This window comes from Cervus elaphus, chromosome 23 (genome assembly GCF_910594005.1).
Source record: "Cervus elaphus chromosome 23, mCerEla1.1, whole genome shotgun sequence".
In the NCBI taxonomy this organism is placed as follows: domain Eukaryota; kingdom Metazoa; phylum Chordata; class Mammalia; order Artiodactyla; family Cervidae; genus Cervus; species Cervus elaphus.
In genome coordinates, this window is record NC_057837.1 from 43,909,804 (window position 1) to 43,937,724 (window position 27,921).

Sequence of the window (27,921 nt, forward strand, 5' to 3'; positions counted from 1 at the left end):
TGTGTTTAAATTCAAATTTTAATTTTTTCCCACAACTGCAAATGATTAAGCATAAATATAACTTTTATATAGCAACATACTCTAACTTGAGAATTTGGAGGGGAACCCCTCTTTTTTCCTAAAGTTCAATGCTTAAAGAATCAAATGCTACCAATTAATATGCACATTTTTAATGATTTTAAAATATAAGACCAAATTGCTTCCAGGAGCATCTACATAAATTTATAATCCTACCCAAAGTTACTGAAAGTGCTATTTTTTCAAAATACTTCAAGTGTTTTGGAGGTTGATTTTTTTTTTATTTTGGGGGGGACAAACTGGAAAATCACTGTCAATTCAGTTTTTATTTCTATTATAATTAATTTGCTCCCTGGTTTTTGGACATTCAAATCCTAACTTCAACCTTCACACCACGTAATCTTTGGGAATTATTCAGCCACCTTGTGCCTATCTTCTTAAGAGGATTCAGCATGTTCTGCAAATTAAATGCCTAGTGGGCTTCCCAGGTGGTTCTAGTGGTAAAGAATCTGCCTACAATGCAGGAGAGGCAGGAGACCCTGGTTCGATCCCTGAGTTGAGATCTCCTGGAGGAGAGCATGCAACCCACTCCAGTATTCTTGCCTGGAGAAGCCCATGGACAGAGGAGCCTGGCGAGCTCGTCCATAGGGTCACAAAGAGTCGGACACAACCACACAGCACAACGTGGTAAGTAATCAATAACTGTTACTGTGCTCCTCCAATATCACCCTTTTAAACTGGGAATTTATCATTTCCTTATTTATAAGAACTGCATTATGGCTTTATTACTCTTGTCTTGTGTTTTAGACAGGTTGGAAATCATTTTTCCCAGGCTATGGAAACCTGTCCCCTATGGCAGTATGTTAGCATCAGTGAGGGATGGGACAGTGGCAGGCTGCTGAGCACACCATTTTGTTGTGTGTTGTGTAAGGATTTTGCTTTAAAACCATCTGGGGGTATTGGCAGGGAACAGAGGATCAGAGACAAAGCAAGAAGGGCCAGGGACTGACAATGGCTGAAGCTGAGTGAAGGGGGTGGAGGTTCCTTATACTGTAGACATTCCAACATTTCCATAACATAATTTTTTTTTAATGGGAAGGCAAATTATTCATGAGTCATTGAATGTCCTTGTTTGATGGTGTAGACCACCCAGCACTCTTGTGAGAACCCAGCACACTGTGGGCTCCTAGGATTCTAAAACCTGAATGGGTCTTGGTGGAGAGCGATCGCTGCTCTCATGAAGCCTCCACCTTCAGGCACAGACCATATTCAGTTCTTGGGACTTCTCAGGGAACCCACCCAAATCAAGCTGAGTCCCCTGCCCTGTCCAGGGCTGCCCTGAGTCAGCAAGGATTCCTCTGGGCTGAGCAGGGTCCTCAGAACTCTGTTCTGAAGGGATAGTCCTTGTGATTTTCAGTTCTGAAAAAGAGAAAAACAGATCAAAGATAGAAGCAGAGAACGGTTATTATTTTTAAGAGAAACGTTGAAAAAATACACTTAACATATTGTTTAAACTCCTGAGTGTATGGACACAGTCTTATAATTTACCTCCAAAGTGGCCTGTCCTTAGACAGGAGAGAATTATGAGGTTAACTTAACCCCAAAGGTGGTAAAGCCCTGTGCAGGGAGCAGTCACGCAATCTGGACCTTTCTCCCCCTCTTTGGGAAGGAGGATAAAGGAGCCATATTTACATGGGGAACGTGGCCAAACGGAGATTCCTGTCCAGGCCAAGGAGGTCAGTCATATCCTCTTCTGATAATTCAAAATCAAATACCTGGAAACCAGAAGGAAACGGTCACTGGGAACTTAGTCTGGTAGATCTTCAGCTGAGCTACCTCAGCTGCAAAGCACAGGTGGGGATCCATGGGTGGGGATCAGACTTCCTGTGATACTGGACCAAAACCAGGCGGGCTCAGCCTCTGCTGCTTAGGAATCCCTGGGAAGACAGGTATGCCCTGCGTGCAGCCCACAGGGTAAGGAATGTCCCAGAATAGAAATTTTCCCAACATGCAAACCAAAACAACAACACAAGATGAAACAAAACAAAACAAAACAAAACACCATCACAATAACAAAACCAGTAAACCCCCTCAAGAAACACAGACCAAAAACATTTCTTCCATACACCCACTTGGTGAGGGAGACCTGGTCCCTGGAGGCATTGATGCTCACTGTGTAGTTTTTCTTTCTGGTCCTGCGAAAGCAGTATTCTAAGCAGCTCTCCCTTCTTCCTATCCCTAACACACGTGTGGACTATGACCCTTGCCTGCATTAAGAGCCGCTCCACTCAGGGACAGCCAACCCTGAGCCCACAGCTGAGAAGCTGGGGCCGGGGGAGGGGCAGAGACTGGCCTAGCCTCTACCTGCGTAGAAATCAGAGACTCAGTGGCAACCAAGGCAGAAATCAGAGACTCAGTGGCAACCAAAGTTCTGCCTGGAGAGAAAGCTGGAGCCCCGACACGTCAGGGCCAGGGCAGTCTGGGTGCAGTGGCTGGCACTGGGGTGAGGGTCAGCCTCGAAAGAACTCTGGCTGCAGCCCTGCCTGCCCACCCCCACCCCCTGTTCCATCCAGTCCAGTTCCAATAGCTCCGGGCTGGGAAGGGTCTGTCTCTACTCCAGAGGCCTCACCCTGACACCCCTGGGTGTTAAAGCCACAGGGGGTGCGGCTGCTGGCTCTCAACATCAGTACATCCCTTCCCCAAGCTAAGAGGTGACCCCAACGCCTCCGATACCATGTGATTCAAAAGGAGGAAGCACTTGATACCATGTGATTCAAAAGGAGGAAGCACTTTCCTGGAAGTTCTCGAGAATCTGCTTTGGGTTGACAGATTTGGGAATCACTCTTACGTTCCTCTGGATCTGAAATCGGATCAAAATCTGCAGGGAAAGAAAAGTCCAACATCAGACACAGGGCATTACCGGGGTCAGAGCTCAGCACTTTCCCCGACGGTCATGCTTTATCATGCAGTGAAAGTCCAGAAGCCTGCAGTGGGAGCATTTGCTTTCATTCTGAGTCATTCAGAAAACCAACTAGAATTCTCTGAGCAGTTCTAGCGGGAGAAGCTCAGAGGACCTGCATGCACCTTAAGGAGAAATCACTGTCATGCCCCGTCCCCAAATGATGAGACAGTGGAGCCAGGATGTGGCGACTCCCGCCTACCTGGGCTGCAGACTTCCTGTGCTTCTGAGCGATCGTCTGGATCGTAGGGTCCTCCATCAGGTGCATTCCCCCACTGGAGAGCAGAGCACAGGGCAGAGGCCACGAGGGCAAATGAACATGCTTCCTTCTTTAGGAAAACCTCAGGCTTCCTCCAAACACATAATCTAGACATATTTTTGTCATGATACTTGCTCATCATAGGAAACTTAAATGATGCAGAGAAGCTGCCACTCAAATCCTCCCACTCAGACAAACCACTGCTAATGTTTCAGGGGAGGCAACTAGACACACAGCTTTTCACATACACTTGGTGATTTTTCTCAAGAACCAGGTGGCAGTGCTAGAGGCCACGGGGCAGTGGGTCTCCGTGCTTCGGCCTCTCTGACCTCTTAGCTTGGGTACAGCCATTCCCTGCTTGGGCCTCAACTCAGAGCCCCTGGAGCATCCCTACCTGCAGCCACCGAGGGGCAGGTAAGCCGTCACAGACACGTTTCTTGATTGGCAGAAACTGATCAAGTTCTTCTGAGTGAGATACGGGTGGCACTCGATCTACAAGATGACAGCTCATCGGGAAAACAGTCCCCCAAAAGGGGCCCACATTCCTTCCCGGACCCTGTCACTGCTGAGCTAGGACCCACTTCTAGTGTCTCCACTGGGAAGTGGAAAAGCCTGGACGGTGGTCCCCAAGACATCAGCCCACTGGGAAAACCTACATCAGGAGCACTTAAACCTTGCCTGCTCTCCCAGACCATCCTCATCACTTTAGGTAAAAACCTTGGCCTCCCATCTGCTCTATGCACACAGAGAAGAATGGCAGTCCATGGTCACAGGCGGGTGTGGAGCCCACAAGGCACAAGGCTGAGTGAAGGACCAGGACACAGACACCACGTGCAGGAAGCAGCACGGTGTCCGTACCAAGTGCTAACACTCCTCAGTGCTGCTGGAAACCAGAAGAGCGGCTGCCCTTCCTGAGGGAGGGGGCACTGAAAGGAGCATCCGGGGGCTTCCGGCAGGCCATGGGGCTGGTCATGTTGGTTTACTGGTCCGCATGCTGGCCAGAGCCAGGCTCAGCTTATGAGATGGTCTCAAGCTCTGTTCTTAGGTGAGCACTTTTTTGCATGGACTTAACACTTTAACAAAAAGTTTAAAATAAAGGACTGCAAGAATGCACTTTCTACTTGCAGTGCCAGACTGTCTAGAGAACTCAACATTCCTGCTGGCACTAGTCATTTCTCTGCATTAACCTCTTGGCAGTCTGTGACCTGGGCTGAAGGTCGTCCATTCGTCCACGCCTTTCAGGCTGCAACGTGCCAGGCTGGAGAGCAGGGGGGTTCCTGTGCTTTTCCATGAAGCCCACTTACCTTGGAGCATCACCACTGAAGGGTGGGGGCTGCTGGGACCGCTCCATTTTTTAACGCACCTGGTGACGCACCCACAGCTGCGCAAAGGAGCCAAGCTCAGCTCAGGCCCTTGCTCTGGGGGCACCACCTCACCAGACCAGACTTTCGGGGATCTTCTGCCCCCTCACCCACTGCCTGCCTGACTGCTCCCAGTTTGCGATGCTGACAGCCCTGGGGAAGACACCTACACCTCTCGATCCACCCTTTCTTCCAGGGCCCCTGCAGCCTCCTGGAGGTAATGGTTGAAAAGATGATCCACAGCCTCTGAGCTGACCCCACGCTCACCTGGTTGGTCACCGGCTTGAACCTCAGGTTGGGTTTATTCAGAATTCTCTCGAGCTGCTCGTGGTTGAAGTTTGACACCCCGATGGCTCTCACCAGGCCTGCGGCCACCAGGTTCTCCATGGCCTAGGGGGATAGAAAGAACCATGGGGCATCCGGGCTGGGCCGGCCCCACGGGTGACCCGCACAGGGTCCGAATAATGGCCCCGCCTGCTGTTCGACAGTATTTCCCTCAAGGCTTCTGCAGCGCTTCCGTGCTCTAGGTCTGCTCCCTGTTGCACCACTAGGAGCTGGGGCCCGTGGGCACACCATGGGACCTCAGAGAGCCTCCATTTCCTCACCCGCACACTGGGGACCACCCTGTCCAGGTCACGGGGCTGGTTAAGGGCCGTGTGAGCAGATGCATACAGAGCTCTTCGCTGAGGGCTGGCGTCGAGCAAATGCAGCAGGACGGGCCGCTGTTACCCTGAGTCCCTGTCGCCTGGTGTCCGCAGGGCGTCCAAGCCGGCCTCACCTGCTCGCCCCTCCACCTGGATCATAAGCTGCTTCGGCACCGCAACCTGTGCTCAGCTCCTGCTCCAGTGCCAGTTAACGTCTTCAGAGACAAGGGCAGAACAGCTCTGCTGTTCACTGACCAGGAGCCGGGCCACCCCTGGCTTCAAAGGAATGCGGCGGCCTGGTGCCAGGCATGGGCGGCTGTGAGTCTGAGCGGCCACAGCCGGTGACCAGGGTCCCTGTGTCCCTGTGACTCCCTGAAGCAGCAACAGCTGCCCAGGCCCTCACTTGGGCCACACAAACAGCCCAGGGTTCGACCCGGATCCTTGAGAACAGGCCACACAGTGGACAGACGGGCCAGGTGAGCTCGGTTTCGCTGATTTGGTTGTTTGATGAAAGGGGAGGGAGAGGCTGGCCTGGCCTGGCATGCCTCCTCATCTGTGCCCCCTCCCCACTCTGCCCGGATGACCCCACACCCCATGCCTGCACCCCTCACCCCACACGAAGAGCTCGCACTTTGTCTCCCTGAACTCTGCAAGTTACGGTGTGAACCTCCTCTTTTGGCCTCCAACCCCCCACCGCCCGTGTAGGGGTCACAGGCACCTGCTGGCCTGGCTGGACACCCTGCAGGCAGGAACCCTCCTGCAGACAGGAGCCCTCCTCCCAGGCCAGCCGCCCACTGCCCAGCACCCCACACCCACCGCCCTGACTGGCACGCTCCCGCCTTGCTTCCGCCTCGGCACTTTCCATCTGGACTCGGGTTTGAAATAAGCTACCCCTTCCTCCACTTCTTCCTGCCTGCCCGGAGACGTTCCCTGCCGCCGAAGTTATGGTTCCGAAATGCTGACAAAGCACTAAAGGGAACTATAGGATGGCAGTGTGGTCGCCGCCAGGACACGGAGAAGCAGGTTTTCAAATTTTCCTTCTTTCTGTATGTTTTACACTTTCTATATTTTCTGTAAAGACCATGCGATCTTTTTCTTTACACAAAACATTCTGAATTAGTCTGAATTAGTTATCCCTAAAGTAAGTGCTTCAGAAAGATGACCGACCCGCGCTGAGGTCCTCAGTCAGGTGCTCGTCCTCAGTTCATGCTGCGAACCAGGGGCCTCTGAACAGGCAGCTGCAGGCCTCACGGTTCCCTCCAGAGACAGTCGGCAGGGCTGGCTTACCTCCCACGTGTCCAGGAAGTCCGTGTTACTAGGGATGATCATGCCGTTGTGGTCCATGGGCAAGTCTGCCTCTCCGGACTGCAAGAGCCAGAAAGAAAGGTGCTCACTGGGGGCTCATGGTGACCCCCGGAGAGGACAGGGAGGAAGGGAGGGAAGAACACTGGACCAGACAGCAGGAAGCCTGGGCTCTGCTCCAACACACAGCTAACCTTCTCCAGTACTCTGAACGTCACTGCCCACCGCTCACCCAACGGGTAGGAGGACCTGAAATCCATGACAGCAGCCAGAAAACTGTTTGGCAATTTCAGGCAAAAAAAGTGGAGTCTTTCATGTCCTAAGGGCCCCATCTCCCAAGTGCACTGGTAGGATCGTCCCTCTTTTCTTAGAATCCCCATCATGGTGAGAGATAGTGAATCAAGAACTAGTATAAGGGTGCTGGGAGGTGCAGGGCAGAGAAAGATGGCTACAGTACTGAAGTGGGTTGCCACCTCCTCCTCCAGGGGATCTTCCTGAGCCAGGGATGGAACCGCCATCTCTTGTGTCTCCTGCACTGGGAGGTGGATTCTTTACCACTAGCGTCACCTGGGAAGTGACAGAGGATGGCAGGAAATTTTTAAAAACCTAAAGCCAGCCATCAGCACAGCCTCAGGGGTTGGTCTGCAAGCTCTCCACCCAACCGGGTTTAGCCACCCGAGGCAGGTCAAGGGGGAGGCCTGTGTATGAAACGACATGATGGGCTGAGAGGTGGATTTGTAGGGCACTAGAGCCTAGGGGCTCTGAGGTCCTCCAGCCCATGCCTCCCCAGAGCTGAACCATGGTTTCCCCCGGGGGAACCATGTGCTCGCTCCACTGCCTGCTGAATGATGTCAGGGCACCGCCGGGAAGGGAGGTGTGGCCTACGGGGGTCTCGCCGTCTTGTACCTTGAAGCCCATGGGCCAGTGCATGAGGTAGAGGTCCAAGTAGTCCAGTTTCAAGGCCTTCAGACTCCGGGTGCAGGCTGCTTTCACCAGGGGCTTCTTATGGCAGGTGCACCAGAGCTGCAGGGGAAGGGAGGAAGCACAGACACGATGGTCACAGAGCCCGTGGGAGCTGCGAGCACACACCTGCCCGCTGGCCCAGGATCTTCAAGATGCATGACGTCCAGGACCCCTTGGCAGTAAATACAATGGGGCAGGGACACGTCCTTTGGGCACCCCGGGATCCTCCATGACTGCCCTTGTTCAGGCTGTCAACGTCTCCCATCTCCTGTAACAAGTGGCTACAATCTCCTCAACACCACACCAGCCTCGCTTCTATACAACACAGTTCCCTATGTGACAACTTTCAACCATGCTCCTTTCTAAGTGGAAAAGAGTGAACTTCTAAGACAAAATCCTGACTTCTTCCACAGTCCTGCCTGTCCACTTCCCCAACCTGGCAGCTCTCTGCTGCCCAACAGTTTTCCATCTGGGAATCTCAGCCAAGATTCTTAGGGGGTCCCTGCACCTGTGGTGTCCCGTGCCCCGTGCCTTTGCTCATGTCACACTGTCCCTGACCCCCCTGACCTGCAATGCTCCCAGCCTGTGCACGGAGCTCCACAAGTCCTGTCCCGTGGGTTCAAGTACAGATGGAGTCATCAGCTCCTACAAAGGAGACTGGAAAACCCTACCCATGTTGTGCCCACTGTCAGTGGCCCTCTCTCTCTACACGGGAAGTCCTACCTTGCTGACAATAAACAGGTTCTCTCGTCTCACCACGCCCTCCTTGATCTTGGACTGGACTCCCACTCCGACCTCATTCTCGTTGTGGTACACGTACGCACAGTCCACGTGGCGGTAGCCCACGTCTATCGCCACTTTTACAGCCTCTGTTACCTCCCCTGCAACTGCCTGCAAGACAAGATGTCAGCCACCTGGACTCAGGACAGCCCGACCCCAACAACCCCTGTTCACTCTAGAATACAGTCAACAAGCCATAAAAACTGAATTTACTGAGTTGGTACTTGTATTCATCCATCCTAAAATGAGGAACGTCAGCGTCAGAAAGGATTTACAGATAATCTAATTTCCTTTACTTATTTGGGGAAAATGCTTTAGGTATGTTCAGTGCCTGCAAATGACTGAGCTAGAGGCTGTGCTACTGGAATGAAGGTGCGCGTAAATAAATTTAGGATGAATAATGGTGACAGGTGTGATGCAACGAAGTACAGACTCACCCACTACGCACAAAGGCCATCAGCCCAAATGTAAAGGCAGACAGGTGCACGCAAAGACAATCCACCACACAGAGCATTGCCAGAAGCCAAAGGAACGCAGTGGATGCTATCAGCAATGTGCAAGTTCAGAAAAGAAACGCTCTCTGTAAAGGGGGCTGCTCGAGCAGGCAAGGGGCCTGGGGCAGAGGAAGGGGCTCACACGACCACTAAACCCCACATCCCCAAGGGGTCTCAGCTCACAGGGCGCTTTCTCCCTTGAACATCACATCACCCTGTGAGATGCATCTGTCATAATGATCTTCATTGAATGAGAACACATTCAGAGTGGATGAGAGCTAATGAACCAAGCATCCACTTCAGAGTTGGGAGAACCACCAAGAAATCAGAAAGAAGAGAAAATTAATATAATGATGAACATCAAATACAAATTGATAGAGAAGACCAACAATGCCTGTAGTTGTTTTTTGAAAAATCTTAATAGACTTTTTTTTTTTTTTCCTGTTGGTTCTTTTTCTTTGGCCACACAGCACAGCATATGGGATCTCAGTGCTCCAACCAGGGACTGAGCCAGGGCTCCCAGCAGTAGGAGTGTGGAGACCTAACCACTGGACCTCAAGGGGATTCCCTAAAGTAGACAAACTTTGGACAAGACTAGGGAGACCAAGTTTTTTTTTTTTTTTTTTTTTTAATGACATGAAAGAAAAGCAGTACATACAGATAAAAAATAAATACTTAAAAACCTAAGGAACTATTATCAATGACTAGAAGCCAACAATTTGGAAAAGTGAAATGAAATGGAAAAATTCCTAGAAAAACTTAAGAAGAAATAAAGCTCAAGTGTTTTGTAACTATTTTTTTAAATAAAGCAATTATAAACACAATACACAGAGTTTTATAAAATTTTCCAGTTAGAATTCATACCAATTAAAAACAAAGTTCTGACAAGAGGAAACACTTTCAACTTATTTTACTCGACCACAATAAATTGAACTATTAATACATCCCTGATCTCTACCAGTTGGTAAGTGGATAGAAGAAATAATTTAAATAATATTTTGATGACTAAGGGTGATGGTTCTAATTCCTGTGTGTGCCCATTGGTGTCTGACTCTTTTGCGACCCCATGGACTGTAACCTGCCAGTCTCCTCTGTCCATGGGATACTCCAGGCAAGAATACTGGAGTGGGTTGCCATTTCCTATTCCAGGTGATCTTCCTGACCCGAGGATAGAACCCCTGTCTCATGTCTCCTGCATTGGCAGGCAGATTCTTTACCACTAGCACCAGCAACCAATAACTTTCTATGTGAATTCTTAAACAAATATCTCTTTATTAAAGACTGTTTTAAAAAGAAAGCAAATTTGAAATGCTTTGTAATTAGTGCTGTCTAAACCACTGACAGGGATTAGAAAAAAACAAGTAGAGGAAGGTCCAAAGTACTTCCACTGAAGATTGAAGGCAGGAGGGGAAGGGGACAACAGAGGATGAGATGATTTGATGGCATCACTAATTCTACGGACACGAGTTTGAGCAAGCTCCCGGAGTTTGACGATGGACAGGGAAGCCTGGAGGGCTGCAGTCCATGGGGTCGCAAAGAGTGGGACATGACTGAGCTACTGAACAACACTCCATCTTCCAAAAGCCGGAGGCGGGCCCCCGCCAGGTGCCAGCGACCAGCTGGACCAGCGGAGGCTGTGGCAGATATCCCCCGGTAGGTGGCTCTCCACGCAGGGGCGTGTCGAAGGAAGGCACCGCCCCTCCTCGACCAAGAGGTCGCCTCACCTTCCAGGTGCCCAGGCCCAGAATAGGTATCTCCTCCATGGCTCGGAGCGCGTCCCCGCCTGCCCGCGCGGCTCCCCAGGGCCGCTACCCAAGTGGACGCCGGACAGGTTGCCGGCAGCAGCAGAGGCCACCAGGGTTTGCTGGCTGCGCGAAGGCGGCGGAAGAAGCCAACGCGGCCTCGGTCGTGGACACGCCCAGCTGTTGGGGCCGAGGGTGGTTCTGCGGTTAACTGACGTGCGACGGCGCAGGGCGAGACAGCCCAGGAGGGGCCTGGCCCGGCCCTCGGTCTCTTAGCAACGCCTCCCCCCAATTCCGGCGGCTCTCAGCATCCGGATCTAGGCGGGGATCCCGAGGTTCGCAGGGGCGGCTGGGCCAGGCCACCCCCAAGGCAACGGGGAGAGGCTTCGTGTCCCCCTCTCTGAGCGCCTGGGAGGAGGATAGGCCCCCAAGACTCCTCCCTTGGCGTGGGGGAGGGGAGGGGGCGGCTTCAGGGTGCCAGAGGGAAGTTCTTTTTGCTCCTCTACAAGTTGCTGTGCTTGGGCGGGACCCTGAGGGTCTACGGTACCGTGCTAGAGCTGGTGGCCTTAGCTCCCCGTTGGTGACCCAGTGCTCCGAGTCCTGGGAATGTTTTCTAACTCCCGGAGTCTGTGGGAGCAGAGCGCAGCCTGGAGACCCGGGGAGTCTGGGACGCGGTGGGCACCGGGCCGCATCTCCGGGGACCAGGGATGAGACCCTCCCTGCAGAGCGTCCAATCCGCAGATGGGAGTGGGCGGAGCCATTGCTGGAGTCCCGGCCTGCGGTGCCCCTCCCCTTGCTCCCGCACCCAAGACGGACTCCTCTCCAAGGCTGGGCTCCGGGGCCACCTCTTGGGCGTGGCCTCCGGGGTCAGTCACAGGAAAACTTCGTTGTGACGTCTTAGTTTGGCTGGACTTGGTCACTTAGAGTTAAGTGACTCTGAGCATCCATGCTGTGGCTCATCAATAAATTGGGGTGACCTAAGTGCCAGGGAGCGCTCCCTTAATAACAGTAATTACTCCCAACACTCGGGCCTCATTGTGGGGCTGCCTGCTCTCAGGGCTCCCTCCAGCCCCTTGCACCAGCCAGGGACAGGCTGGACCTGGTGCGGGGAGAGGTTGGAGGAGATGGAGAGGGAAGGGGCAGCCTGACCTTCCCCTGCCCAGGCCCGTGTCTACACCACCTCCAGGCCTCCTGACCTAGCGGTGCAGGGAGCTGGCCGCTGGTGGCAGGGGTGGGGGTAGAGGGGGACCAGGACAGCAGGATGTGTGGGTGGTTATTCTGTGACTTCATGTCCCCAGGTCTTCAGCCAGGCTGATTGGTGTGGGGTGGTGGGTAGCAGCACGGCGGTCGTTGGCATCATGTGGTAACCGCCAGGATGGGAGCCGTTAGTACAATGGACACGGGTTCGCCCAGGTGGGTCTCTTTCGCGCGCTGCTAGATGCATGCACGGGCACTGGACAAGCTAGACTAGGCTGCCCCACCACCCCTTGCTGAGTCTGCATGTGGGAGCTAGGCCCTTTGTCCTGGAGCTTATCCTGCTGCATCCACCCACGGACCTGGGGGCCAGGAGCCTGGGCTGTGCCCACATCAAGTGGGGCTCACGCAGTTCAGTGTTCATCCCTTCCTGGGGCAATCTGGGAAGTGAGACCAGGATCAGAGCCAGAAGAGGTGTGCGGAGTCCAGAAAAAGGAGGGTTCAATACCCTCCTTTGGGAGGCCAAACCCTGCCTTTCGCTGTGCTTTGGGAAGGAGAACCCCTAAGCCCCTGCGCGCCCCTCCCACGTGCAGCCCTTTCCTCTGGGCATCCCCATGTGGTGGGTGAGTGCCTGTGACTTCCGGTCTCCTCCCTATGCATCTATATGCGTGGTGCGCAGAGACCATTTTTGCAGTATGTGAGAAACTTGGCAGTATTACCTGTGCAATGGAGCAATGAGATAGATGATGGCGCTATTAAAAACTGGATGTTGTGAGATTATTTTTACAATAACACGTTTTAAATTTTCAAAAAGTTTATACTTTGAAGCAATGTGAGAGAAGGTATTTTTCATATTTATTTCAACAGGTCAAAAACGGAGGGTTAATTTTTTAATAGACAGCATTTCAAAAGGAATTATTGTTTATTATCTGTAGATGCAGAGAAAATCCACAAATTGTAAATCAAGTAGATTCTATTTATAATGTGCTTCACCTGAGCTTGGGAAATATTTTCTGAATCTGCAGAGATGGGTTTAGGAAATACAACTGAGGTAAAACAACTGCATGATAAAAAATATTGCTACCTATTTAGTTGAAAATAGTCCTAAAACAGAGAACTTCATTCTTGAGCTATATGTAAACTTCGTTTGAGTCTCCTGCCCTCTAGTGGTCATTTCTCAAACTGCAGACAAAGCTGTATGCGGTGAACTCTGAAATGAACACAACCACTGAGTTTGAGCAAGCTCTGAGAGTTGGTGATGAACAGGGAAGCCTGGCGTGCTGCAGACCATGGGGCCTCAAAGAGTCGGACACTACTCAGCGACTGAACTGAACTGAAGTGTAGGAATCAAGTTCCAAATTTTAAGACATTTGAGGAAGCTGAGAAGTTTTCTAACTTGGTTTCCTCACTTTCACAACATAATTGCCATGTCTCTATTACATACTCCCTTGAGATTACAGATAGAAAATTGAATTTGGGCATCTCTTGACCATTTGACTTAATTTTCTGTAAAATTGGTACCTATCTAATATAGTCTTATCACTATTGCATAAAGGTTGTTTTGAATAATAAATATTTTAAAATGTCCTACACTGTTTGCTATTATTAGGTACTTCCATTACATGCTGTATCTTTTATTCATTACTACCCCATACACCTTGTGAAGTACACACTGTATTATTCCAATTACACGAGAAAATAAAGTGATAAGTATCACTTTATATACTTATCAGCGGGGGCTGATAACACTTGGGAAGTGACACACCCTGGGCCTGAAAGACTGAATTTTGTGCCATGATTTTCATTCTTCTAACAATTCATAATTAACTTTGAGTTAATTTTTAACTTGTCAATATTTAACCGTAAGTGTTACCCTCCAGCTGAGCTATTTAAAATCCTAAAAGATGATGCTGTTAAAGTGCTGCACTATGTCAGCAAATTTGGAAAACTCAGCAATGGCCACAGGATGTAAAAAGGTCAGTTTTCATTCACCTCATTTCACCTGCTAGCAAAGTAATACTCAAAATCCTTCAAGCTAGGCTTCAGAAGCACATGAAGATATTAAGAAGAGGTGGCAAGAATACACAGAACTAGACAAAAAACATCTTCACGACCCAGATAATCACGATGGTATGATCACTCACCTGGAGCCAGACATCCAGACATCCTGGAATGCATCACTACAAACAAAGGTAGTGGAGGTGATGGAATTCCAGTTGAGCTATTTCATATCCTAAAAGATGATGCTGTGAAAATGCTGCACTCAATATGCCAGAAAATTTGGAAAAATCAGCAGTGGCCACAGAACTGGAAAAAGTGTTTTCATTCCAATCCCAAAGAAAGGCAATGCCAAAGAATGTTCAAACTACCACACAATAGACGGCAAAAGCGTCTGCCTACAATGCGGGAGACCTAGGTTCGATCCCGGGATTGGGAAGATTCCCTGGAGAAGGAAATGGCAACCCACTCCAGTACTCTTGCCTGGAAAAATCCCATGGACGGAGGAGCCTGGTGGGCTACAGCCCATGGGGTCGCAAAGAGTCGGACATGACTGAGCAACTTCACTTCACTTTCACCCGCTAGTAAAGTAATGCTCAAAATTCTCCAAGCCAGGCTTTAACAATCCGTGAACTGTGAACTTAAAGATGTTCAAGCTGGTTTTAGAAAAGGCAGAGGAACCAGAGATCAAATTGCCAACATCTGTTGGATCATCGAAAAAGTAAGACAGTTCCAGAAAAACATTTATTTCTGCTTTATTGAAATGCCAAAGCCTCTGACTGTGTGGATCACGATGAACTGTGGAAAATTCTGAAAGAGATGGGAAAGTTACCCAGCTCAAAATAGCCTGGAGTTAAAACCCCCCTGCAGGTCCTCCCCATCATTCTATGCAAAACAAAGAACTCTCACCCAAAGAAAAAAAATGTACATTAAGGTTGATTAACCCCAACTCTGAGCTGGTCCCAGCCTCTGGCCAACCTCCAGAATTCCTTGCCCCAGCCATTTAAGAGCTAACTACTCCGAACAACCTTGGAGAACAACAGGCCCCCTTAAGACAGTAGATTTCCACATATATGCCTATATATACTTTCTTCCTGGGTTACTGCAGCAGCTCACTAATCTGACTTCTGCCCCTTCTTGCCTCAATAAAGGTGATCTGTTCCTGTAAAGCTGGTCTCGTTCTTTTTCTGAACCTCACCTTCTCTAACTCCCTTACCCTACATTTTTTGGTGCGAAACCTGGGAGCTCAGTTGAGGTTCCTTCTTGTTCTCCATGGCCAGTTCTTCAGATCGTGGAAGCCTGCCGAGCTCAATTTCCTGCCTGGACTTTCAACACCTCCTGGAGAGGGCGCCCTGTGCCTTCGTGAGTGGTACGAAGCCCAATGAAAGGGCTTTATTGGTTTTCCGCATAACCCGAGGAATATTGGTTTCTCTCTTCCTCTTTTCTCTACACTTTCTTTTCCATAAGACCGACCAACTCCAGGACAGAGGCCTTTTGCCATTCGACCTCCCTCCATCCACCATAAATTCTCGCCTGACCCAGTAGCCCAGGTAAGCTTGGACGGTACTCTATAGGGTGCCATAGACTATCATCTTTTCCGGGTTCCTGGTGAACTGTCCAGCCAAAAGGCCCTCTGGGGAGGTATGTGAGGGATGGCCCTACCTCTGTCAGAGTCTCTCTCTCTTTGCCTGGTCAAAAGATGAGGTGACGACCTTTTCTCTCGACCAGATAGTCGCTGGCCATTTGCTATGGGGGTCAAGGCAATCCGTCCCACAGGACTCTCCCTTGGCCTGTGTAAAACGAAACCTCAAACCTCTACTCTTGACCGATCTCAAGATTCATAAACTAAACCGCGGGCCTAGTTTGGGACTTTCGATTTCAATATTTTATCAGATCTCACAAACTTCTCAAATGCAATGGCAAATGGTCGGAGGTTCCCTATATTCAAGTCTTCTGGCACCTTAGAAGCCGTCCTCTCTGCAAGGATTGTTCCACCTATCAAATCCTCCTCTGCGCTCTCTCCCCCTCCATTACAAAAGAATCCAAATCTAAAGCCCCTAAAAAGGCCCCCTAAACCCCCAGCCCGATTTTGACCCGGCAAATGAGCCTCCTCCCTACCGCCCTGGAAAGAAAGCTTCCAGAGACAAGACCCCATCCTCTAGTCCTTCCTCCTTCAAAACAGGATGCGATGACTCTGAAACCCCAAAAGAGATTTCCACCCCCCACCCCCACATCAGCCAGGACCTGAAGCAAACACATGCTTCTTCTAAGAGAGGCAGCGGGACCAGAGGGCCCTACCCGGGTTCATGTGCCTTTCTTAATTTCTGACATGAGCCAAACTGAAGAAAAATTGGGATCTTTTTCAGAAAATCCTACTAGGTATAGAAAAGAATTCCTCTGCCTTACACAAGCATATCATTTAACCTGGAATGATCTTTATTACATCCTAAATGCCACATTAACCCCTGATGAAGAACGGATATGGCAGGCAGCCTAGACTCATGCTCATCAGCTCCATAAACAAAGACAGAACTAATCCGGTGGCTGATGATGCAGTCCCTTTAACTGAGCCATGGTGGACATATCAAGGTGATGCTGCCATCTGGTACCTACATCATATGATCACCTGTTTACTAGAAGGAATGCTAAAAAGCTCTCACATTCATGTTAACTAAGGTAAAATTAGGGAAGTGACTCAAAAAGGAAAATCCTGTCCTTTTTCTTTCATGGCTTACTGAGGCAGTCCAGAATTACACTAATCTAGATATTTCCACCCCCACCGGACTTCTGTACCTACCTGTCCAGTTCATAAGCCAGTCAGCCCCCGAAACTCGCCAAAAACTACGCGCATACAGAAGGGCCCTGAAACCCCTCAGCGAGATCTCCTAGAAACACCCTTTAAAGTTTTCAACAGTAGGGAGGAAGAAGCGAAAAAAGAAAAAGAAAAGGAAAGAAAGGCCAAATATGCTTTATTCTCTGCAGCTATCCAAGAAAAAAACTCAACCCCTTTGGCTCATCAACCTCGGCCCATCTGTATGGGACCTAACCCTCCAGGCCCCTAGTTCAGATATAACCAAACAGGACACTGGGCTAAGTCCTGCCCAAATCCCCAGCCACCCACCAAACCCTGCCCCACCTGCAAACAATGGGGCCACTGGAAAAAGGATCATCCTCAGACACTCCCCACCATATCTCAGGGTCCACCCCAGGCCCAACAACAATGGGCTGGGAACCAGACTCAGGGGGACCCTGGCACCCCAGACCATGGTTCCTCGGATGAAGTGAGAGATGATCCAGTTGTGCCTGAGTTATTCCAGTGATGGAGCCCAAGCTCCAGACCCCAAGTCCGTCCCATACAGATGGACTCAGAGCTTCAGGTAATTGGCACGGTGGCCGGACACAAAGTCTCATTCCTAATAAGACACTGGAGCGGCCTTTTCACTTTTAACCTCCTTTAAGGGCCCTCTCCCACCTTCAGAAGTGGCCATGGAAGGGGGTCTCAGGCATCCTTTTTCATCCCCAAATAACCTCTCCTCTCCTTTGTTCCTTTGGTAAGGCAACACTAAGACATTCTTTTATAGTAGTTCCTCAATGCCCAATAGCATTGATGGGACGTGATCTTCTGGCTAAGCCACAAACTTCTATAAACCTTCCATTCTTAGATCCCGTATCAATTCTTTGCATCCAAATGGCACCCGAACCCTTGGGCAGCCCTCACTCCCAAAACCTGCCCCCTAGCCTTCCCCCAACAGATCCTCAGGTCTGGGACACCGAAGCCCCATTGGTAGCCCGACACCACTGCCCTGTACAGGTCTTGCTTAAAAAATCCCTCTCAGATAATAACCCAAACTCAGTACACCCTGACCACAGAATCCTGACAAGGACTTAAACCAATAATCTACTGACTGCTCAAAGCCAGCCTTTTGGGGCCTATCGTTCTCCTCATAATACTCCTATACTGGCAGTCAAAGAGAGACCCACTCCTGGTGTCTAGTTCAAATTCTTAGCAAGATCAATGAGGTTATAATACCCTTACACCCCTTGGTCACTAATTCCTACACCTTTCCCTCACATATTCCCCCGACACACTCGTACTTCACGGTATTGGACCTCAAAGATGTTTTCTTTACTATATGTCTACACCACTCCTCACAGCCCCTATTTGCCTTCACCTGGACGGATCCAGACAGATATCAATCTCAACAATTAAATTAGACTGTCTTACCACAAGGGTTTAGAGACAGCCCTCATTTTTTTGGTCAAGTCCTCCAAAGAGACCTACAAACTTCATATGTAGGCTCTACTACTTTATTCCAATATGTAGATGATTTATTGTTATGTAGTTCCTCTCACCACAACTGCCTAGTCCACACTGCAAAGGTATTAAATGCCCTAGGCAACTGGGGCTACAGAGTCTCACTCTCCAAAGCACAAATTGCTTCCACCACTGTCAATTACATGGGATTGCTTCTCACTCCCACATCCATAATAATTCCAGCTCAGAGACTTCAAGCCTTGACACAGATCCCCAGGCCTCAAACCAAGAGGGAACTTCTTTCTCTATTAGTTCTATTAAACTTCTTCCGAATATGGGTCCCAAATTTTGCCCTCCACCCAAAACCTCTCTACCAAGCTACTTGAGGAAACTTAGATGAATCCTTATTGGTCCCCACCTCTCTCCACACCCAAAATGAGTCTCTTACCAAAAATTTACTACAGGTCCCTTCTCTTTACTTACCTGATTACACCAAGCCTTTTTTCCTTTTTGTACATTCTTGACAAGGACATGCCTTAAGGATTCTGTGCCAAAAACGGGACATACGGGGGCCTCTGGCTTACTTATCTAAACAACTCGATCTCATCATGCTGAGATGGCCACCTTGTCTCCAGGCCTTAGCTACAACCACCCTCTTAATACCTGAAGCCCAAAAACTAACCTGAAATGCTCCTCTAAATGTATGCTCACCTCATTCCCTCAAACATTTATTCTCTCATCAGGCTTTCCTTTCTCTGCCCCGTTTGACTACAGATCCTCCACACACACCTCCTTGACCCATCCCTTTCTTTTATGCCTTGTAAACCTCTTAATCCTGCTAGCTTACTCCCTACACCAGATCCAGAAGCAGAACACCTATCTCATGACTGTGTTCAGACATTAGATATGACACTTAATCCCTTTGAACATATAACTGATCAGCCCCTTACTAACCCCACAGTCCCATCCTGTTTCATAGATGGCAGTGCCCAGAAACAAGACTCATTTGGGGCTGGATACACTATAATCCAGGTACAGCCCGACAAAGTTATCTTTCCTCGCCTCATCCAGTCAGTTACACTCCCAGCTCACACATCTTTACAACAGGCTGAACTGACAGCTCTTACACAAGCTTTGACCCTAGCCAAAGACCAAAAGATAAACATTTACAGTGACTCCAAGTATGTCTATAACATATTACATTCTAACATTATAATCTGGAGGGAGAGGGGATTCCTGACTCAGAAGGGCACACCTATTCTCAATGCTTCTCTGAACTCCTCCATGCAGCTCAGCTCCTAAAACAAGCTGCTGTAATACATTGCCGGGGACATCAGCGACATGGCCCTCTCTCCTTTTATAACAACAAAGCAGATCACGAAGCAATGCAGCAGGCTGCCTGTTAGTTCTGTCTTTGCAAGTGAAATCGCTCAGTCATGTCCAACTCTTTGCGACCCCGTGGACTGTAGCCTACCAGACTCCTCCATCCATGGGATTCTCCAGGCAAGAATACTGGAGTGGGGTGCCATTTCCTTCTCCAGGGGATCTTCCCGACCCAGGGATTGAACCCGGGTCTCCTGCATTGCAGGCCGACACTTTAACCTCTGAGCCACCAGGGAAGCCCTAGTTCTGTCTTTACTACAGCCCAAATTGATGAACTTAACATCCGCGCATTACTTTCATATTTACATTCCCTTTTCCACCCCTCTGCAAAAGTACTTAAGGCTTTCCTTCAGAACTTTATTGAACTGACTAAGGATGACATTACTATTTAAATAATCTGACCCAAACTTGTGCCATTTGTCAGTGGACAAATCCTAATTCTAACATTCGCCCCACTCCTTTCCCCACCCACCAAATCGCAGACATCTTCCTGCACAAGACTGGCAGGTAGATTTCACCCACATCCCACCAGTAAAAAGGGTTAAATTTCTCCTAGTCTTCGTATATGCATTTTCTGGATGGATGGGAGCTTTCCCGTCTACTAACAAACGAGCCCCTACTGTGCCTCAGCTTATTCTTACTGAAATCCTCCCCAGGTCTGGAAAGACTTCCCCCCTCCAGTCTGACTACAGGCCTGAGTTCACATCCCAAATCACCCGAAGTATTGCACAAGCCCTTCAAGTTCTTTGGAGGTTTCACATTCCTTATCATCCCTGGTCTTCCGGTAAGGTTGAGAGAGCCAACTGAGTCCTAAAAAAAAAACTCTGACCAAATTAACTATTAAACTTCAAGACTGGACTAAACTCCTCCCTTTAGCCCTCTTAAAGGTCCAGGCCTTACCAAAAAAAAAAAAAAAACCCTTAAATATCAGTCTATTTGAGGCCATGTATGGGAGGCCCATAATACCTCTGGGTCTTCCCCCCTCCCAGGATGGTCCCAAACTGCCATCCCACCTTCCTTTTCCTTTACATGCCCAGATACGAGATGCCCTTTGGCAACATATGGATGACTTACTCCCCTGACCACATCCGAATCTTCTATACCCATCCCTTCAAATAGGAGACAAAGTTTGTATGACAACTCAGTCCCACTCAGATATAACCCCAAAATGGCAAGGTCCCTACAGGGTAATTCTGCTGACCCTTAGTGCTACAAAATTAAAAGAAATCACCCCTTGGGTACACATCACGCGGTTAAAAAAGGTTATACAGCCCGATGATGAAAATGTTTGCCAGACTAATACTTATCAAGTTTCTCACACAGGCCCTCAACTCTATAAAGTTCTCAACGGCTTCCACCGGCCTTAATTGGTGATGGATGAGCCTGTTGGTTTCACGGCTTCAATTATTCCTGGAACAAATTCTGGCAGATATCTGGGTCTCGAGTCCTCAAGGATCCACGCTCAAACACATTGAAGATTACATCTCCACCCTGTGGTTACTGGGAACCTTTTATAACTTTTACCCCTTTGAAATCCAGTTCTTTTCCATAGTAATCTATCTTATACTCACTTCCCCAAATGTTGTTTAACATCTTCTTGTTATCCTCCCTTCTTCCTGTCCCATGAACTCCAAAATCCTAACCTCAACTGTCTATTCTGGACCCTTAATTTAACCTATACACTTCTCAATGTTTCTAACCCACAACTGGCTAAAGACTGCTGGATATGTTTATCTGTAACTCCTCTGGGAGATTCAGCCCTCCCTATATCCATCCTCGACTGGACCACAGGTAACAAGTCCCTACACCACTCATACTGTGGGGAGCATTTATTCATCTCATATCTTAAATAGCTTCATACAAGTGACCAAATCTGAAATTCAGACATCCTCTTAGAATCTTTACTCACTGAACTTCCCTCCTTCAATGCAAAACCTCCAACAGGAGGCCCTATTGCCTAGAGAGTAACACTGTTACAACCAGCTCCTTTTTGCATATCCAGAAATTCCAGAAACAGTTCATATGACCAAACCGTGGGCACAATCCCTAACTCCATGTGCAACCATACCTCCACTTAACTCTTTGCCACTGCAAAGGTTATATATAATGTTTCTGGTCCTACAGGACACTCTTTAACCTTTTCAGGGCCGTTTCCCTCAGCATATCCCTCCAGTTCTCCCACTGTTGGGGCCACCTTAGTGGGGTCTGTGAGCGTCCTTGAACGAACGACCAAAACCCCCCCTTGACTCCTCTTCACCATCAACTTCAGCTGTTATATTACAACACGTGCCCTATTTTTCCTGTGTGGGACATCTACATACCTCTGTCTACCTACTAACTGGACCAGGACCTGCACCCTGGTATACTTCAGTCCAAACATTTTAACAGCCCCCAATGATCAACCCTTGCCTATTCCTCTCATCCACGAGTGACTAAAACGAGCCATTCATTTCATTCCCCTCGTAGTAGGGCTAGGAATACTGGCTGGAACTGGAAAAGGAACTGCTGGCTTAACCACCTCCATCCAAAACTACCAGACACTCTCTAGAGACCTATCAGACAGCCTCCAGGAAACAGCTCAAGGCCTAGTAACTATCCAAAGTCAACTAGATTCCTTAGCGGCCGTTGTATTTTACAGAACAGAAGGAGATGAGACCTACTCAACGCAGAGAAGGGAGGTCTGTGCCTTTTTCTAGACGAATCCTGCTGTTTCTATGCCAACCAGTTGGGTATTGTCCAAGGAGCTGCAAAAAATTTCACAGATAGAGCCTCAAGAATCCACCAGAGATTAAACAACTTCTGGCAGTCATGGTTAACAGATTGGAACTGGAAGCTTTAGGTTTTACGCCTTCTTGGACCATTCATTTTTATCATCCTCCTACTCACCTTTGAACCTTGTTTGTTTAATCTTTTCCAGGGATTCCTCCAAGACCAAATCCAAGCCATTTCCCGAGACCAAGTCAAGACTGTTCTTTTGCTTGAGACCCTGACGGCTAGAATAGAAAATCAACACTATGGGCCTTATACTTCCTTCCTCCCAGACCACAAACCCCTGACCCTCATTTATCACCCTGAACATTAGCGATGCCCACCTCTCTCTTTTTATATATATTCCTTAGGGTCTGGAATGAAGGAAGGTTACAGAGCTCAAAATGGCCTGGAGTTAAAACTCCCCTCCAGGTCTTCCCCACCATTCTATGCAAAACAAAGAACTCTCTCACTTGAAGAAAAAAAATGGGCATTAAGGTTGATTACGCCCAGCTCACAGCCTCTGGTGAATCTCCAGAATTTCTTGCCCCAGCCATTCAAGAGATAACTACTCCGAACAACCTTAGAGAAGAACAGGTCTCCTTAAGACAGTAGCTTTCCACATATATGCCTATATATACTTACTCTTTTCTTGCAGCAGCTCACTAATCTTGACTGCTTCCCCTTCTCGCCTCATTAAAGGTGATCTGTTCCCATAAAGTGCTGATCTCATTCTTTTTCCCAACCTCGCCTTCTCTAACTCCCTTACCCTACAACCAGACCACCTGACCTGCCTCTAGAGAAATCTGTATGCAGGAAGGAAGCAACAGTTAGAACTGGACATGGAACAACAGACTGGTTCCAAATAGGAAAAGGAGTACATCAAGGCTGTATATTGTCGCCCTGCTTATTTAACTTATGTGCAGAGTACATCATGAGAAATAATGGACTGGATGAAGCACATGCTGGAATAAGATTGCAGGGAGGAATATCAATAACCTTAGAAATGCAGATGACACCATTCTTATGGCAGAAACTGAAGAACTAAACAGCCCCTTGATGAAAGTGAAAGAGGAGAGTGAAAAAGTTGGCATAAAGCTCAACATTCAGAAAACTAAGATCATGGCACCCGGTCCCATCACTTCACGGCAAATGGATGGGGAAACAGTGGCTGACTTTATTTTTGGGGCTCCAGTATCAGTGCAGATGGTGACTATAGCCATGAAATTAAAAGATGCTTACTCCTTGGAAGGAAAGTTATGACCGACCCAGACAGCATATTAAAAAGCAGAGGCATTAAAAAAAAAGCAGAGGCATTATTTTGCCAACAAAGGTCCATCTTGTCAAAGCTATGGTTTTTCCAGTAGTCATGTATGTATGTGAGCGTTGGACTATAAAGAAAGCTGAGCACTGAATTATTGATGCTTTTGAACTGTGGTGTTGGAGAAGACTCTTGAGAGTCCCTTGGACTGCAAGGAGATCCAACCAGTCCATCCTAAAAGAGATCAGTCCTGAATGTTCATTGGAAGGACTGATGTTGAAGCTGAAACTACAATACTTTGGCCACCTGATGCGAAGAGCTGACTCATTTGAAAAGACCCTGATGCTGGGAAAGATTGAAGGCAGGAGGAGAAGGGGACAACAGAGGATGAGATGTTTGGATGGCATTACTGACTCAATGGACATGAGTTTGGGTAAACTCCGGGAGCTGATGATGGACAGTGGGACTGGCATGCTGAGGTCCACGGGGCCGCAGAGTTGGACACGACTGAGCAACTGAACTGAACTGCAGCATAAAAGTCATGTTTTAACATATTAGTAAGTTTAAAGCAAATTTGTGTATCATATTTTATAATATGATCATGTATGCCAGCCTCAAAGACTGAGATTATTCTATAAAGAACCAGGCCCTGTGATTTCAGAGGTGAGTTTTTTGAAAGTCTAAAAAGCAGTTTTTCATTTTAACTGAATTTAGAAGCAAAATTTAGCCCTTTGTGGACCTTATCGTGGCAGACAGCAAATAGATGCTTGCAGGCTAAGAAAAAGTGCACCCTGGGGAAGAATTAAACGGTATGGATTTAAGAGTACAATTTCAGATAAGAATGAAAAATTAACTTCAAAAAGACTTTTCATTGCTATGAAACTCCAAACTAGACATTATTTTTAGAGTCCTTTGCCTAAAACAGCTTCACTATAAAATCCGTTGGGAGTTCCTCTGATAGCTGGGTCCAGGTCCAATCATTTCTGATTAAGCTATTTTGCATCTACAGACAGTCACCCTGGTCGTTCTGGCCAGTAATGACTTTCCCTCCTCTGAATTTCAATATCTGGTTTCTGCTGCTCAGACACAGGACTTCACACCTGGTAACATGGGACAATCAAGAACCAAAAAAAGACAACTGTCCTCTGAGAAGAATTAGATCCTCTAAGAACTCCTCAGCCTCCATAACTGTGTGAGACAATTTCTTATAATAATTACACACACACACACACACACACAGAAAGAGACATAAAACCTCATGTGATGATATAAGCTCTCAAGAATGAGGAAACGTTATTTCCACTATATACGTAGTACCTGTTACAATTCTGCCACAGTGCAGGCTTCCCAAATAAAGCATGTGTTTACCAGAGAGAAGTGCCCACAGAGCCAGGATTTGCTCTTAGTCTCTTCACAAAGCTGTCTGGGAAACAAAGGGACCAAATCTTAGGGGAGGAGAGAGATTCTTTCATTTATTCATCCGCCAATTACTGCATATGTAGCGTGTAGCATGAATCAGATCTTGTGCTGGATGAAAACATACTGAGATAAAATATATAATTTCTGCCCTCATGGGCTTTATACTTCCTAGGATAAGCAGAACCTAAGTGGATAAAATCCTAATTAACAGGGTTACTTCCACTTTAATCTGAAATGGGGTACAGACCTATTAGTAGAACCTCAGGATCTATGAATCCAAATCCGATAGAACTGAAAAGGGAAAGCGATCCACAAATGCAGATTTCAACATTCTGCTCAGAAATCGACAAAAGAAGTAGACAGAAAATCAGTAAGAATAGAGACTCACTGGACCCAAATAAAGGAGAAGGCCTATACTTTTCAGAAGCACCATTAGAGAGTATTCCAAAGCACCAAAGAGAGTATTCCGAGCCGGAAGACGAGTTTAGATTTGTTTAAAATAAGCTATGGTTTTTCCAGTAGTCATGTACGGATGTGAGAGCTAGACTACAAAGAAAGCTGAGCGCCGAAAAACTGATGCTTTTGAACTGTGATGTTCGAAAGACTCTTGTGAGTCTCTTGGACTGCAAGGAGATCCAACCAGTCCATCCTAAAGGAAATCAGTTCTGAGTGTTCATTGGAAGCACTGATGTTGAAGCTGAAACTCCAATACTTTAGCCACCCGATGTGAAGAACTGACTCATTTGAAAAGGCTCTGATGTTGGGAAAGATTGAAAGCAGGAGAAGGGGACGACAGAGGATGAGATGGCTAGACAGCATCACCAAATCAATGGATATGAGTTTGAGTAAACTCTGGGAGTTGGTGACGGACAGGGAGGCCTGGCGTGCTGCAGTCCATGGGGTCGCAAAGAGTCGGACACGACCCAGCGACTGGACTGAAGTGAACTGAAAAAGGATCGAAATCCTAACTGTAACATTCACATTCCTTCTGGGCGCAGAGCCCCTTTCTCCAAGTGCAGGCGGAAAGAACGGGGAAGGTGACGAACAGCAAGCAACTGTATACAAGTATTCGGGCCTGCGCTAGACGACATCGGAGAGCGTGAGAGACCGCGAAGGGGAGTAACCGCCAGGGCGCGACTCCTCGCCCGACCGGGAAGAGGGGGAGGGCTTACCGCTCCGGGTTGCTCCGGGTTCCTCCGGTTTCCGGCTGCGGTAACTGGACGGGAATAGTTTCAGGAAAAGAACACAGCCCACGCCACCCTCCGCCGCCCACTCCCCCATTCTTCTCTTGTCGCAGCAAGAATAACCGCTATCCCTCCGCTTCCTCCTCAAGTCCCGCCCTTTCACCCGCCCGGCTCCGGAGAAGAACCCCAAAATGCCGGCCCCGAGCGCGCCGCCAAGCGCGCCGCCGTCTACCGGGCAGCGGAAGTAAACGTGCCGGAAAGCTGTGTGCCGGAAGGTCGTAAAGCGCGCGCCTCTTCCGGTTAACGACAGCCGTGCCGAGCGTCCCCTCCGGCGGCCGCTCCCCGGTAAGCGTCTCCGCCGGACTCTTGGTAGCTCAGTTTTCTCCCCGGTTCCCGGCCAGGGTTTTCTGTGGTCGCCCTCTTTACCCCTGCATCATGTTCAAGAAATTTGATGAAAAAGAAAACGTGTCGAACTGTATCCAGTTGAAAACTTCCGTTATTAAGGGCATTAAGAACCAGTTGATGGAGCAGTTTCCCGGCATCGAACCGTGGCTGAACCAAATCATGCCAAAGAAGGATCCGGTCAAAATAGTGCGATGCCACGAGCACATAGAAATCCTCACGGTGAACGGGGAGCTGCTTTTCTTCAGGCAAAGGGAAGGGCCCTTCTACCCAACACTGAGGCTGCTGCACAAGTATCCGTTCATCCTGCCCCGCCAGCAGGTGGATAAGGGAGCCATCAAGTTCGTGCTCAGCGGAGCCAACATTATGTGCCCAGGCCTGACCTCGCCGGGGGCCCGCCTCTTCCCCGCCGCAGTGGACACGGTGGTGGCGATCATGGCGGAGGGAAAGCAGCACGCCCTGTGCGTGGGCGTCATGAAGATGTCCGCGGACGAGATCGAGAAAGTCAACAAAGGAATCGGCATCGAGAACATCCATTACCTCAATGACGGGCTGTGGCACATGAAGACGTACAAGTGAGCCTGGGAGGACGCGCGCCTGGCGCCCCGCGGACCTCGTGCCCAGCCTGTGTCGGAGTGACTCCAGGGAGACGGCTCCTCAGTGCTTAAGACATTCAGCGGACACTAGAAAAGGAGAAAGGCCAAGTAAAAGTTTTGGAACGAACCCCTCTGTCTGTGTGTGTGTCATTTGTGTGTGTGCCTGTGAGTGTTTTTGTGTCCCCGGGGGTGGTCAGTTTAGATTTCCTGTCTTGTTGGTCTAAGCAGGTATCCGTTGGAACAGGCTTACTATCTCTCTCAGAAAAGTAGATTTCAAAGTCAAGAGCGTGCACTTGGTAGACAGACCCTAGTGAGTGAAAAGGTAGGGGAAGAAAATGGCGAGGGACTTCCTTGGTGGTCCAGGGGTTAAGACTGCCGCTTCCACCTCAGAGTGCTCAGATTCCATCCCTGGTGGGGGAAGCTAAGAACATGCCCTGAGGCCAAAAAAACTGACTGGAGAGAGGCCTGAAACAACTATTCGTACGACTGCTTTAAGGGGTGAGTACTATAAACAAAATCCGGTACAAAGTAAACTTCAGACTTTGTTGATTGTCCACCCAACAAACATTATTCCTGCTTTTTCCTTCTTGGTGCTGGAAATGTGGGTCCATCCCTTGGCTACAGGAGTCTGGAAAATGGTCATTAGTCCAGCCTTATCATGGTGGGTGGTCTATTTCCTTATAAGATGGACTCATTTGTGGGTGGGCAATGGGCCTAAGGCCAAGCGGGACCTTATGTTTAGGAAAATGAGGGTCCTTCCTCCCCTGGTTTTGAGTCACTTATAGCTGGGTGTGTGACCTGCTTTAGGAGGAGCGACTAAAAAAAATGCTTGGGGAGAAACTCTCCGTAGCTTGGATGGGGAATGATTTTGTTCTTGCTAAACACACACACACACACCCTTGATAATAGTCTGAAGGTGGTGTTGAAAATAGAAAATAATAGTGCCCTTGTTGATTTAT

At 48.7% G+C, this 27,921-nt stretch overlaps 2 protein-coding genes across 16 annotated transcripts; one reads left to right on the forward strand and one right to left on the reverse strand.

Annotated features, from left to right (window-relative positions):
• On the reverse strand, window positions 1-26,195 carry AKR1E2 (aldo-keto reductase family 1 member E2). 15 transcript variants are annotated; one of them, XM_043883513.1, is made up of 12 exons: window positions 26,132-26,195; window positions 25,964-25,996; window positions 22,239-22,346; window positions 8,230-8,397; window positions 7,450-7,566; window positions 6,529-6,606; window positions 4,865-4,987; window positions 3,631-3,728; window positions 3,180-3,252; window positions 2,813-2,896; window positions 1,711-1,793; window positions 1-1,437 (listed from the first exon to the last, which is right to left on the reverse strand). In XM_043883513.1, exons 3-12 carry the CDS (start codon window positions 22,296-22,298, stop codon window positions 1,395-1,397), a joined length of 927 nt encoding a protein of 308 aa, XP_043739448.1. In that variant the 5' UTR covers window positions 22,299-22,346; window positions 25,964-25,996; window positions 26,132-26,195; the 3' UTR covers window positions 1-1,394. The 15 variants fall into 15 exon arrangements, 10 of the variants coding, with proteins under 10 accessions (XP_043739448.1, XP_043739445.1, XP_043739447.1 ...); XR_006336960.1 differs by lacking the exons at window positions 1,711-1,793; window positions 25,964-25,996; window positions 26,132-26,195 and adding exons at window positions 1,794-2,754; window positions 22,746-22,957 and having other exon boundaries at window positions 2,787-2,896; window positions 22,239-22,345; XM_043883510.1 differs by lacking the exons at window positions 25,964-25,996; window positions 26,132-26,195 and adding an exon at window positions 22,746-22,957 and having other exon boundaries at window positions 22,239-22,345.
• Window positions 26,196-26,256: 61 nt separating this feature from the next.
• On the forward strand, window positions 26,257-27,089 carry LOC122681422 (malignant T-cell-amplified sequence 1-like). The gene has a single exon (XM_043883520.1). It carries the CDS (start codon window positions 26,400-26,402, stop codon window positions 26,943-26,945), a length of 546 nt encoding a protein of 181 aa, XP_043739455.1. The 5' UTR covers window positions 26,257-26,399; the 3' UTR covers window positions 26,946-27,089.
• Window positions 27,090-27,921: the final 832 nt, after the last annotated feature.